This window comes from Zootoca vivipara, chromosome 5 (genome assembly GCF_963506605.1).
Source record: "Zootoca vivipara chromosome 5, rZooViv1.1, whole genome shotgun sequence".
Taxonomy (NCBI): domain Eukaryota; kingdom Metazoa; phylum Chordata; class Lepidosauria; order Squamata; family Lacertidae; genus Zootoca; species Zootoca vivipara.
The window spans coordinates 21,449,489-21,463,615 of record NC_083280.1 but is presented as its reverse complement, the minus strand read 5'-3'; the positions used below and the strand labels follow the sequence as shown (position 1 = coordinate 21,463,615).

The 14,127-nt window shown below is 43.8% G+C and overlaps 1 protein-coding gene across 6 annotated transcripts in view; it reads left to right on the top strand.

Moving 5' to 3' along the window:
- LEKR1 (leucine, glutamate and lysine rich 1) overlaps nt 1–14,127 on the top strand; it is a 66,190-nt gene that overhangs the window by 39,114 nt on the left and 12,949 nt on the right. For all 6 annotated transcript variants that reach the window (XM_060274453.1, XM_060274454.1, XM_060274457.1 and 3 more), the window contains 3 exons: nt 7,676–7,753; nt 8,248–8,451; nt 13,196–13,289. In XM_060274453.1, coding sequence (XP_060130436.1) covers nt 7,676–7,753; nt 8,248–8,451; nt 13,196–13,289 — 376 coding nt within the window. The remainder of the gene's footprint in view (nt 1–7,675; nt 7,754–8,247; nt 8,452–13,195; nt 13,290–14,127) is intronic.

Genomic DNA, 14,127 nt, shown 5'->3' with positions numbered 1-14,127 from the left:
AGCTACAGTTAGAACTGGATAATGAACAACTGATTGGTTCAAAATTGGGAAAAGAGTACGGCAAGGCTGTATATTGTCTCCCTGCTTATTTAACTTATATGCAGAATTCATCATGTGAAAGGCTGGACTGGATGAATCCCAAGCCGGAATTAAGATTGCCGGAAAAAATATCAACAACCTCAGATATGCTGATGACACAACCTTGATGGAAGAAAGTGAGGAGGAATTAAAGAACCTTTTAATAAGGGTGAAAGAGGAGAGCGCAAAATATGGTCTGAAGCTCAACATCAAGATCATGGCCACTGGACCCATCACCTCCTGGCAAATTGAAGGGGAAGAAATGGAGGCAGTGAAAGATTTTACTTTCTTGGGTTCCATGATCACTGCAGATGGTGGCAGCAGTCACGAAATTAAAAGACGCCTGCTTCTTGAGAGAAAAGCTGGACAGCATCTTAAAAAGCAGAGACATCACCTTGCCGACAAAGGTCTGTATAGTTAAAGCTATGGTTTTCCCAGTAGTGATGTATAGAAGTGAGAGCTGGACCATAAAGAAGGCTGATCGCCGAAGAATTGATGCTTTTGAATGAAGGTGCTGGAGGAGACTCTTGAGAGTCCCATGGAGTGCAAGAAGATCAAACCTATCCATTCTTAAGGAAATCAGCCCTGAGTGCTCACTGGAAGGACAGATCCTGAAGCTGAGACTCCAATACTTTGGCCACCTCATGAGAAGAGAAGACTCCCTGGAAAAGACCCTGATGTTGAGAAATATGGAGGGCACAAGGAGAAGGGGACGACAGAGGACGAGATGGTTGACAGTGTTCTCGACGCCACCAACATGAGTCTGACCAAACTGCTGGAGGCAGTGGAAGACAGGAGTGCCTGGCGTGCTCTGGTCCATGGGGTCACGAAGAGTCGGACACGACTAAACGACTAAACAACAACAACATCATTTTTTTCTCAATAGGAAACGCCTTTCACAGTTCAAACAAAAAAACCACAGTAAATATTTAAAGCAGTTAATTTTCTGATCTGAATAAAGAAGAATAAATACATGCCAGCCCTGGCAAATGTGGAAGAAACAGTAGTTGTTCTATGTCAGACCAAGTGATGGTTAACAAAGAGATAACTAAGCAATGTGTCCATGTTCTGTGTGCACAGAATCTGGAACGTGTTGGAGGGACTTTCTCTGTCTAGTAGGCAGCAGTTATTATCACTCCTCAGCAGACATTTCCAGGGGCCTGGCTCCATTTGGGCGGCATACTTGCTGAGTACAATAAGAAATATCCCTTTTCCTCCTCCTTCATTTTCCAAAGCTCATCTTCCATTCATGCCTTTTGATTTCCATCTGCAAGATAGAACAGAAAGTTTCATTTTATACAACTTCCATAGAAGAGAGGAAAAACTGGCAGCGATTGTCTGTAATTTGAAATTACAGCTCAATCATGGGGTGAGAATGCCCAGTTCCCTTTGTTACTTCATCAGCAGTGCTGCAGAAACACTTTTCCTCTGAAGTGTTGTGTAGTTATTCAATAAATAGTCATTTAAGCAAGCCATCCATGTAAAGACATTGTGGATCGCACTGATTGCGGCTCTGTAACAAGAACAACCTGGCCAGGAATAAACAAAGCAAGGAAGGAAGTGGGTTGGTGCCAGCAGGGGGTAGATTTCTTGACACATGCCCTTGGGGGCTACAAAATGCCCCAGAGGCTACAGGAACAATTGGAGGGTAATGGAATTGGGAGGTCTGTTGGTCTTGTCAGCAGAAGAGCCAAGCAAATTTCTCCTGTCTGCTCAAATGAATCCACTGAACCTGGATCACTAGGGCAAACAGGAGATCCAGGAAACATCTGGTGAGAAGATAAATCCTTGGAGTTTCTATGTAGGCAGGGACTCATGTGCCCGGAGATGGAAGGATCAGCTAGCATGCAACTTCTGAGGCTGTGGAGATGGGGCAGGCCTCCTAAATCTTTCACACTAGAACCCTTGGTATATTGATTAAACCTTACCACATAAATGTTTCGTTTCTTTATTTGCTTTTCATATACTTCCAATTGATGTGCCTAGCAGAGGCCCTTTTCATCTCTGGTAAGGTGCATGAATAGCGAGGAAGGGCTTTCATTTCATGGGCGTACCCAGGATCAAAACTAGGGGGGGCAAGGGGAGGGGCCAAGGCACGGAAGGGGAGGGGCCACAAAGTGGGCGGGAACAGCGAACTCGCGCTCCGCCGGGCTGTGCCCCTCCCTAGCAGCAGGGCTGGTGGGCGGAGGCGGAGCCCAGCCCAGCGGAGCGCGAGTTCAGCGTTCCTGCCCGCCGCGCCGCGCTCTCTGGTTCCCCGCCGCGCTTGGCCTTGCCAGAGGGCGCGACGGGGAGCTGGAGGGAGGGCGCAGCGCGGCGGGCGGGAACGGCGAACTCGCGCTCCGCCGGGCTGTGCCCCTCCCTAGCAGCAGGGCTGGTGGGCGGAGGCGGAGCCCAGCCCAGCGGAGCGCGAGTTCGGCGTTCCCGCCCACCGCGCCGCGCTCCCTGGTTCCCCGCCGCGCTTGGCCTTGCCTGAGGGCGCGCCGGGGAGCTGGAGGGAGGGTGCGGCGCGGTGCGGCGGGAATGGCGAACTCGCGCTCCGCCGGGCTGTGCTCCGCCTCTGCCCACCAGCCCTGCTTCTAGAGTAGGGCAGCTGCCCTAACTTGCCGCATGGTGGGTACGCCCTTGTTTCATTTACTTAATGTGGACGGTTGAGAGCTGTTCAACAGTGGCACAGTTCCCTTGGGAGCCTACATACTTTGTGCCCCTTTTTCTACTTTCCTCACTGATTTCATGCACAAGGATGATCAGTAATGCAGCTTTGCAGGTTCATACAGAAAATGTGCTACGCCACACAAACACACACCAAAAACAAAACAAAACAAGATTTTGAAGAGGTGCATGTGCATGTGTGTGCACACACCCACACCCACACAAAATCTATATTATCAACTGCCCACCTGTCCATATATATCACAAATGGCAACTTCAGTGACATCTGAAGCAACCAGGTTGCTTGGAAGAATGACAACTTGCCCATGGCTAACAGCAGCAAGGTTCCTGAAATATTTATTCTACAAAAACAAGTGTCTCTGTGTGTGGTGGTGTTGTAGTAACTGCAGCAGCACTGAGTTCACTTGAGTTATTTCTGTTTTTACCTTATTCCAAAGTTTATCATGCATTATACTTCCTGGTTTTAGTTTTGGTACTCAGAATTAGGTGCTTTTAGCATATAATTGGGACCCAGGTGGCGCTGTGGGTTAAACCACAGAGTCTAGGGCTTGCTGATCAGAAGGTCGGCAGTTCGAATCCCTGCAACGGGGTGAGCTCCTGTTGCTCGGTCCCAGCTCCTGCCCACCTAGCAGTTCGAAAGCACATCAAAGTGCAAGTAGATAAATAGGGACTGCTCTGGCGGGAAGGTAAACGACGTTTCCGTGTGCTGCTCTGGTTTGCCAGAAGCAGCTTTGTCATGCTGGCCACATGACCCGGAAGCTGTCTGCGGACAAACGCTGGCTCCCTCGGCCTATAGAGCGAGATGAGCGCCGCAACCCCAGAGTCGGACACGACTGGACCTGATGGTCAGGGGCAGTATATAATTACAGTAGTGGCATTCAGACTAAATTAACATCTGTGGTGTCTATGTCATGGATTTACAGCTATAATCTTGAATATTTGAATCATATTACCAAAGAATATCTATACATTTCAAAGGAATGCCTACTGGCAACAGTAACACATAATGATATTAAGTCAAGACATCATTTTTCCATGCCACATGTAATGGTTGTAGAACTTTCTTTTGAACTGAATGCTTGAATTCAGCAATTACATAAATCATTGTGACAGCCTGTTCTGGAAATCATGGACTTGACAAATTTCAAAAGAAATTCTTTAGACTTAAAGGTCTTCTGATATTCTTCAGCAAATGTGTTTACGTTCATGTAGCAGTTATTTGACAGTAAGTAGGTATATGAATCATTGGACAGTTGGCTAATTATTTTTTACTTCTGAAAGTAGAATAAAAGGAATGAATGAAAAGGCATTCAAAATTCTGTCTTTTTTTAAAGAAACACAAATTAAAAGAATATATATAATTATGTACACTACATCAGCACCAAAGTAATTAATTTGACAACTGCAGGGGCCAACCAGTATCTTACATACAGTAATAAATTGCAACTACAATAAGCTGATAACTTCATTAGAGTCCAGTAGGCGAGAGTGACTACTTAACCCTTTTTTCTCATGCTGTTAACTATTGAAAATTGAGAAGAAAGCAACAGACACCTGCAGATAGTCAGAGAGTGCTGTTGCACATACCATTTCAAATAAGGGTCAGGTGCCACAAATGTGCCAGTAAGATTCCACCTGATTCTTGTCTGAGTTGCTCTCAGTGCTGAGCCAAGTTTTTGAAACGTATTGCTATACCATTCAGACATCAATTCATGCCTTTATCTGTCCTGACCCAGTTCATGTTGCTGCCTGAAGCAGGTCGTTTTTACCCTGTTGCCAAGTAGCAAGGTTGTACCTGACCATGCTTAGACTACCCATCCCCATTTGCTTCTTGCCTGAACTTCCAGTTTGCCTCCAGATCCTGAGTTCTGACAGTTCTGTGGGAAAACAATGGGAGACTGGGAAGGTTTGAAGTCATAGCAAGTGTTTGGGGTTGGCAGAGTCCGTCTTTATACTCCAAAGGCCCTACCTTAATCTGTAGAAGCCACACTTCTGGTACTGTTGTGCCTTCCTTTCAACCTATATTTCAACAAAGCAGGATGAGGAAATGGCCAGTGAATGTGTTTGCACTATTTTTCACAAACTGTAGATAAGGAGGGTGGGGAGTTGAACTTTGGCATAGATGTGAAAAGCAAAAGTACAAAAACGAACAATGTGGAAATAGAAATTTTAAACAAAACCTATCTAATGCAGAGACTTCAACTGACTAAATATAGTCTGACTGGGTTTCCCCAGCCACTCTGGGTGGCTCACAGCATATATCAGAACATCAAGCATTCAAAACTTCCCAATAATGTATCCACAGCATGTTGCCGTTGCTGATATTTATATTTATACCCTGCCCATGTGGCTGGGTTATGAGTATGAAAGAAAAACCCAGCACAATACATGAGAGGTTCTAAATAATCTTCCGTGGAGTTCTATGAGTACTTGGAATGGCAGACATGTTTCACTTTGGTCAGCCTTAGTCAGTGGCGTGTACAGTGGTTCCTTATGCATGAGTTGAGCTGTTTCCAAATATTGCCCCAGCAATAAACAGCAGGTATTTGCCTTGTCCAAGTTATGCATTTCCTACTGGGCTTATGCTTAAAAGTGATGTAATGCTTCTGCAATATGCCTGGATGTTTAGTTAATGAGACGTTTGTTAAGTACAAAATCTAAACAATCAATTGGTCACAGTACAAGCCCCACATCTTTATACAAATGCAGAGTTTTCTGATGCCAAGATGTGACTTCTCTCTCTTTCTGGATGGTTGGATTAATCCTTGAGTCCTCATTCTGCCTTACCTGTCAGAAACGATGCCAGGTCTGGTATAGTTTTTTGTGACATCAAGTCACAAAAGTCAAGTATTCATTATTCTGAGCCATCCTGATTTAAATCAGTCCAGGCAAAGAAGAGCTCTATGCAAATCCTTCACCCCACTCCCTAGCCTACCCATATATTTTAAGGAAAGACAACACTTGCGAGCAAAACAATCCAAAAGGACATGTCTTTTAAAACCTGGGAAAAACTGCTGGAATTATAGGGAATGGACAGTGTGGCATTGGACTAAAAGGTAAAGGTAACCCTGACCGTTAGGTCCAGTCGCGAACGACTCTGGGGTTCTAGCGCTCATCTTGCTCTATAGGTCAAGGGAGCTGCAGACAGTTTCCGGGTCATGTGGCCAGCATGACTAAGCCGCTTCTGGCAAACCAGAGCAGCGCACAGAAACACCGTTTACCTTCCCACCGGAGTGGTACCTATTTATCTACTTGCACTTTGACGTGCTTTCAAACTGCTAGGTGGGCAGGAGCTGGGACTGAACAACAGGAGCTCACCCCGTCGTGGGGATTCGAACCGCCGACCTTCTGATCAGCAAGCCCTAGGCTCAGTGGTTTAGACCACAGTGCCACTACTGCATCATAAAGAATTCGCCATCAAAAATTTGATATAATAATAATTTTTTTGTTTATACCCCACCCATCTTTACCCACTTTCTACTTGCCCTTTATTTCAGATTCTCATTTCCTCATCCTTTTTTTTCAGCTCCTCTTGTTGTTTAGTTGTTTAGTCACGTCCGACTCTTCATGACCCCATGGACCACAGCATGCCAGGCACTCCTGTCTGGCACCGTGTGAAAACGGTGGTTGTTTTTAATCAAAGCATTAAAATATTAAAAGGTAATAAAGCAAAATGGGGGGAAACTAACCCATGCTTGCAAACACAAAATTGGGCTCATACTGTATCTCAATAAAAACGTGAAGGTGCCTCTAGTGGCTGCTTGTTGTTGTTGTTTAGTCGTTTAGTCGTGTCCGACTCTTCGTGACCCCATGGACCATAGCACTCCTGTCTTGCACTGCCTCCCGCAGTTTGGTCAATCTCATGTTCATAGCTTCGAGAACACTGTCCAACCATCTTGTCCTCTGTCGTCCCCTTCTCCTAGTGCCCTCAGTCTTTCCCAACATCAGGGTCTTTTCCAAGGATTCTTCTCTTCTCATGAGGTGGCCAAAGTATTGGAGCCTCAGCTTCACGATCTGTCCTTCCAGGGAGCACTCAGGGCTGATTTCCTTAAGAATGGATAGGTTTGACCTTCTTGCAGTCCATGGGACTCTCAAGAGTCTCCTCCAGCACCATAATTCAAAAGCATCAATTCTTCGGCGATCAGCCTTCTTTATGGTCCAGCTCTCACTTCCATACATCGCTACTGGGAAAACCATAGCTTTAACTATACGGACCTTTATCGGCAAGGTGATGTCTCTGCTTTTTAAGATGCTGTCTAGGTTTGTCATTGTGTTTTCTCCCAAGAAGCAGGAGTCTTAATTTCGTGACTGCTGTCACCATCTGCAGTGATCATGGAACCCAAGAAAGTAAAATCTTTCACTGCCTCCATTTCTTCCCCTTCTATTTGCCAGGAGGTGATGGGACCAGTGGCCATGATCTTAGTTTTTTTTGATGTTGAGCTTCAGACCATATTTTGTGCTCTCCTCTTTCACCCTCATTAAAAGGTTCTTTAATTCCTTCTCACTTTCTGCCATCAAGGTTGTGTTATCAGCATATCTGAGGTTGTTGATATTTCTTCCAGCAATCTTAATTCTGGCTTGGGATTCGTCCAGTCCAGCCTTTCAGCTCCTACTAAGTGACATAGTACACTTCCTTTGTACACTTCCTTTGTAACTTTTAGCCAAAAGGGTATCCAAAACAGGCCACGGCCACACAAAAAACATCAACTCCTATGATAAGTACCTCTCCTGACTCTGTCCTAATACTTTATCTGAATTTTTGGATATGGAGGAAAATTGCCCGTAATATCATTCAGGGTTCTGATAATTTGGAGCATCAGCAAGGAAATGTCGTCACGGCATAAACGGAAGGGATGTGTGGATGTGTTAACAATGGCCTTCAAAGTCAAAAGCAAGTAGATTTATAATACTAAATTTTATTTTCTAGAAAGAAGTCAAAAGAAGTTGAAGACTATCAAAGTGAACTCCAGAAACTGACATCTGAAATTGGAGCATCCACATCTCAGTATGAGTCAGAATTTATTACAACTGTATGCAGATGCTGCTCTGAAATGTGGAAAATCAAATTATTCTATTCACATGATGGTTTTACTGGCGTTTTTCATTTAGCTGAGTTTTTCTCCTCTTTTGCTTTGTGCTAATTTTCTGTTTTTTATTCTCATATCTCCTTTTCTTCCCCAAGCCTTTTATGCTAAACTCCCTTTCCCCTCATCAATTTCTGTAAAACATTTAGATTTTTAGGGCACAGAATTATTAACAACAAATGATGACAATAATAATAATGTATCATGCTCTCTTTCATGTGCTTTTTCATATACAGTATTTTATCAGTACACAGTCTGTTCACACTGACTTAACTACACTGGTATAATGCAGAAGAGTTATTTGCATAGTGTTTGCATTTACTGTAAGGGCCATGTCAGAATACATTTTATATATGCTTACCGACTGCTTCGGTTATGACATGCGGTCTCCCCCCCCTTTTTTTTTTGCATTTAGGTTTGCTAATATCCTGAAAGAGCGAGAACAATCTTTGCTTGCCTGCCAACAAGCATCTGGACGTTTACAGGAAGAAGTGATTGAGAAAGAGAGGCAAGAAGAAGAGCTAAAAAAACGCACCGGCCATTTGGAGAGCGACCTGGAAACAATTAAGAGTCTTCTCAAGCAGCGAGAGGAAGAAGTGGTAATGCTTAGGCAAGAAAGGTAATCAGAAATGACTTGCCATGCATAGCGTTACAGGACAGGATGTTCTGCCTAGATTTTCTTTCTGAGAATATCGTCGAACTGAAAGTCCCCTACAAGTTGACTCTTCACAGTCCTCCACACCCAAAATAAATCATTACAGAGTACAGCATATCAACTGTGCACTGAACTAATAATATTTTAAATAATAAGCGGAGGGGGGGGGAATATTTTTAGGACAACACTATTCCCGTTGAACGCAGTAAGTCTTAATCTCTAGTGAGTGTGTTTAGGATTTCAGCCTTAACTGCATAGGATTAGAACAGAAATACTGGCCCCAATCTAAAAGAAATTAATCATGTTTAAATCCCATTTAAGTCATCAGGAGAACTTTGCGACAGCTAACAAACCCCGTTTGCATGATGTGAACTGCCCTGAGATCTACCAACGAAGGGCAACGTACACATTTAATATAAATAAATAAATTTGTTTCCAGGGGTAAATCATGACTGGTTTCCTCTGGATTGGGGTGCAGTAGATATAGTACTTAAAATGTCTCAGATGCTTCACATACTACTACCAGCACCACCACTTAGCAGCCATCTGTGTGGAGGGAGAATTCACATCTTTACAAGTGTCCTGAGAGATAGCTCAATTGGGTAGCGCATGAGGCTCTTAATCTCAGGGTCGTGGGTTCGAGCCCCGTGTTGGCCGAAAGTTTCCTGCATCGCAGGGGGTTGGACCAGATGATCCTGGTGGTCCCTTCCAACTCTGCAATTCTATTAGTCTATTGTTCTATAAGTGGAAGGCCTGCACTGCCCCCTGCCTTCCACCAGCATCTGAAAGTGAGGATGCGGGGCCCCAACCCCCTTAGTTGCTACCGGTAGCTGCTCAGCAGCAGTGGCTATTTCCTGCCCTCCACAACCACCCTCCATGATCACCGCTGACACCCCTGGGAGATGATTCAGTAATATTAGCCACATGTTCCTAATAGGGACCTAATAGCTTATCTCAACCAACCTAGTGCGTTCAAGGCTAACTTGATGTTTGAATGATGCAGTAGTTCACATCAGACACAGCCATCACATCAGATCAGTTCTCAGCTATGGCATATCTGTTTCAGTGATGACATTCATGTATAACAATTATGTTCATCTCTTTTTATGTATACTATATTTTTAAAAAGCGTGTAAAATTGTTCCCTGCCTGTTTCTCTAAGCATGCTATCCTATAAGCAATTTTTTCTGGTGCTTCTTCAAATAATGGTATCTTCAAATAATGCTTGCAATGAAAAGACATAAGAGCATAAGGAGAACCTTACTAGATCAAACCAAAGAACCCACCTAGTTTAGCATCCTCTTCTCGCACTGGCCAGTGACATGCCTATGGGAAGCCTACAAGTGAGACACGAGGGCAAGAGCACTCTCTCCACTTGAGATTCCCAGCAAGTGATGAAGAACTTAACCACCAAGAGCTGTAGTCAGTGCTAGTCCTACTCAGAGTAGACCCTTTGAAATGAATGAGCTTGACTTTAGTTTCATTAATTTTAATGGGTCTTCTCTGGGTAGGGCTAGCATTGGCTACAACCCCAGGGTTAGTAGCTAGGGATAGCCATGTTCTCCATTAATTTGTCTAATCCTGAACCATCCTGAATCTATTATCCTCAGTAGTGCAGTATCATTTATACAGCAGGTGTTTTCATTTTCATAAGAGTGCAAGCAAATAATTATAATTGTCTAGTGAACATCTCATTTCTGCAGAACTCTTTCCCCTCCCCGAGCTGCATGTTTTCAAGTTATTGCTCCCAATCTACAATACTATGGGATGCGTGGGGATTTGAACCACAGAGTTGAAAGGAACCTCAAAGGTCAACTATTCCAACCTCCTGCTGATGCAGGAATTCTGCCACTATGACATCCATGATCGTTGACCATCCAGTCTCTGCTTAAAACAGGGGTGGAGAATCTCCAGCTCACAAGTCAATCCTGGCTCTCCAGTGGGTCCAGTTTGGTTTGCCATGCCATTTCCCCCAAGCAATAGCCACCTGCCCATCAGGTGACATCATTGGCAATGTCAGCTGATAGGTAGAAGGACAGGATTTAATCATGCATTTGCTGCACTGCCCTTTTCCCAGCATAGAACACGATTGTGCAGCCTTGGCAAGAGGATTTAATCACCTCCCATCAGCTGATGAGTGGAGATTAAAGATCAAAGTGAGATTGGGGGGGGGCTTGAAAGAGAAGGGTGGAGACTCACAAAGTCTTTTACAAACCACTTCCCACTTCTGAGAGCTGAGCAAATGGAATTTAGACAAGTGGGTGAAGTCAGATTCTGATAAACAATGTGGTCTTTGGAGCCAAAATGGCTTGCCACCCTTGGCCTAAAATCTCTAGCTAAGAAGAGTCCACCATCTTCTAAGGCAGACTCTTCCACTGAAGCTGAGATTGGTTTATTTCCTCCATGAGAAAATACCCATGGAGCATCTGTGTGCATTTTGCAAAGCTTTCGACATAATTCTCTGCATGCATTCTTCGGAGGGAAACCGTTAACAGTGAAATTGGCCCATAGTGGTGGTGGTTAATTTAACTACATTACCTAAGATGTGAATTCTGCAGACTGATTCAACATCTACTGGCAATGGGTTTTGGATAGGCTCTTAAAGGTATCCAAGCTCCCCCATAGCTGCCTTATACTGAGTCAGACCATTGGTCTGTCTAGCTCAGCACTGCCGACACTAACTGGCAGTGGCTGCCAGTTTTATAAGATTTATAAAATTTTCAAACTGTGCCCCAGTGAAATAACATTACCAATTTATTCAGTACAGTAGCCCCAGTAATACCATGTTTCTGCTCCGTAAAGTGGAAACACAATGTGGATTACATTAGACATGGAATGGGGTTGAAATTCAGCCAAGACAAGATGTCTGGAGATATGTGAGCTCATCTTCCATTGTTTCTTAAAGTTTAAAAGCAGCAGTGAGGAGGGGAGGATTTCAGCCTGGAACTACAGTGCTGGGGAAGTGGGGCTTAACCCTTCTTCTGTGTCATGTTCCCAATCTATAGTGGGCAGCCCATTTGCCTCCTAGGGATAATATTCAGCTACCTGTGTGGGATATGCATATTTTTTTCCTCCTGTGGGGCAAATACCTTGGGTAGGGATGACAAGAATGGTGCAGAGAAAAGGATTAACTTCTTCTCTCAGTGTCAGGGCCCCAATCCAATTGTGCTGTTTCAAAACCACCACAATGTCTATCATGTAGTTTGACCCTTAGTCTTTCTCTTCCAAATACATGGTCTGTCAAGAGGCCCAACAAACTTTGGATCCCGTAGCCCAGCAGTCGCTGAGCAGATGTCATTTTGCAGCCTTTCCAAGTGGTGTACGCATTCTGTTGTTTGTTGGAACACGTAGCCCCACTTAATCCACACAGTTCAGTGGAAGTTGAGCAAGTGGAAGTTTCATATATGTATAAATCCCACCACTGGGTGACTAATAATGTCACCGCATGAAAAATTAAAGTTGCAGGTGAAACTTTGAATGAATGGGCTCTTCTTTCAGAACAGTGCAGTAGTAACGGAAATTAGGAGTCCAGCAAGTACACGTTCTTGCTTCACAAGAGAAGCTGCACTTGCTAAACTTCTCCACAGCAGACCTTCATAAGCTAGCAAACCATTATTTATTTGTATAGTTAATTGAATAAAGTTTCACCGGCTGGGAAAGAAATGCTAGGAGTGTTCTTTCCCCCTGCAATGTTCATTTTCCCATCTATATATGTTCTTCTGACAAAGAGGCATTTAACAGAAACAGATATGAGTAGATTGCAACCCAGATCTATCAGCAATCACAACATACCCACCTCTGCCCTGTGGCACCAACCAAGGGCTCTGATACATTCACAGTTCTTCATGTAAGGAGGAGCTGGTGCTTTCTCTTAACACTGCAAAAATCCACAGACCTTCTTGCACAGAGCTCTGTGTACTCAGTGGAATCCTGCAGAGCATCTATCGGGCATCGTTTCAAGCAATGAGATTTTAATTAGAACAAGTGTTCCCAGCCCCTGCCAGCTTCCTTTAAATCAAGGAAAATCTTTTCCAGGGCAACACACCCAGAATACTCTGCAGGTCACAGAGTGATCTCACTTTTAAGTCTGGGGATCAGCTGGCTATCAGAATCATTTCCTTCTTCCCATAGTAGAAGCTGCATTTCTGGGAGATAGTTGAGTGGAATATAAATTGTACCCATAACACCAACAGCTCCCAACTAATTGGGGCTGGGCATGTTAGTACTTGCTTTGACCTCTGTGCCCAAAATGGACTGGGAATGAGAAGAGCCTTGAAATCATGGCTGAGGCCTTTGCATGTGGCCCACAAGGCTGTTTTTGTGAAGCCCTGCCCACCTTGCCGACAACTGATGCCATAAATGTCAATATTTATCCAATCATATGAATGGAAAATTATTTCAGGTGCAGAGAAGTATTTTACACCAATGTATTCACAAGATCACACATCAGTAATATTACAAATACAGTGCAGTTCTTGAGAGAGTTGGAGTCAACTACATCAATATTTTGAATTATAGTGTGAAGCATACATCGGCTCTGACTAGATTTCTGGGCCCATTGCAGTAATAGCAAACAAAATTAATTAGAAAGAGAGAGCATGTGTTGTAGTTGAATGGTGAGAGAGAAGGTAAAACTCATAAGCTAGAGCTGGTTTCCCTCCCTCTTTCAATAGAAACACTGGTATTCATGGATATTTGTCATGTTTAGGGAGTCTCTGCTGATTTCCCATCGGAGCAGAATGGAGCAACTGCAGGAAACCTTGAGGCAGAAGGAGCTGAAGGAAAAGAACTGGCAGGAAAAGGTAATTCTGGATTTCCAGTGTCACATTTGTTTTCTCTAACTTTAGTCAGTTGCCCGACACTCATTTCCTAACAGCTTCTGTTCAGCTACGCTTTCATATTTTTTCACCCAAAATTAAGGTTACTCTACAAAAAAAATACTGATTTATTTATTTAAAATGTTTATTCCAATGTACAGCTCTACAGAAATGCAGGGCAGCGTATGGCATGTCTCAGACCCTCTCTGAGTAATTTTGTTGTTCCCGCAAGGGGACAATGACAATAAAGATATCTTATCTTATCTCTTATCTCTGTATCAGCCTTTGCCAGCCTGGTGCCCTCAGGTGTGGTGGGGGTTGAAGTCAAAAAAATCTGCATGGCAACAGGCTGGCAAACGCAGCTCTGTACATTAGCGTGGGACCTCCTGAAAATAGTAATGCCCAACTTTCCTCCAGTTCCTAATCTAATACAAGCAGAACTATGTCACCTATTGTTTGTTTGTTTAAGGTATTTTTATATTGCTTAATTACTGAAGTATCTAAGTGGCGAGTCTCCTTTTGAACTCTTTGTCATGGTGAAGAATCTGCTGTTATCTCCTCCACTTCTTGCACACCACATTGCTTCTTCTTGCAATAAACATCAGACATGCTGATATGCTGCTTTTTAAAACCCCTCTTTGAGCAGTTCACAAATGCATCACTTGATTACTTGCAGTTGAATGTGTGAACTTACTCCACTGATTGCCATGGGGGGGGGGGGTTGGCAGGTTCTTTCTGTGGTGCCTCATTTTCACGATTATAACAAACATATAATGGCTCATCTACAGACTTGATTATGTGAATAAGTCCCATATTAGACAGC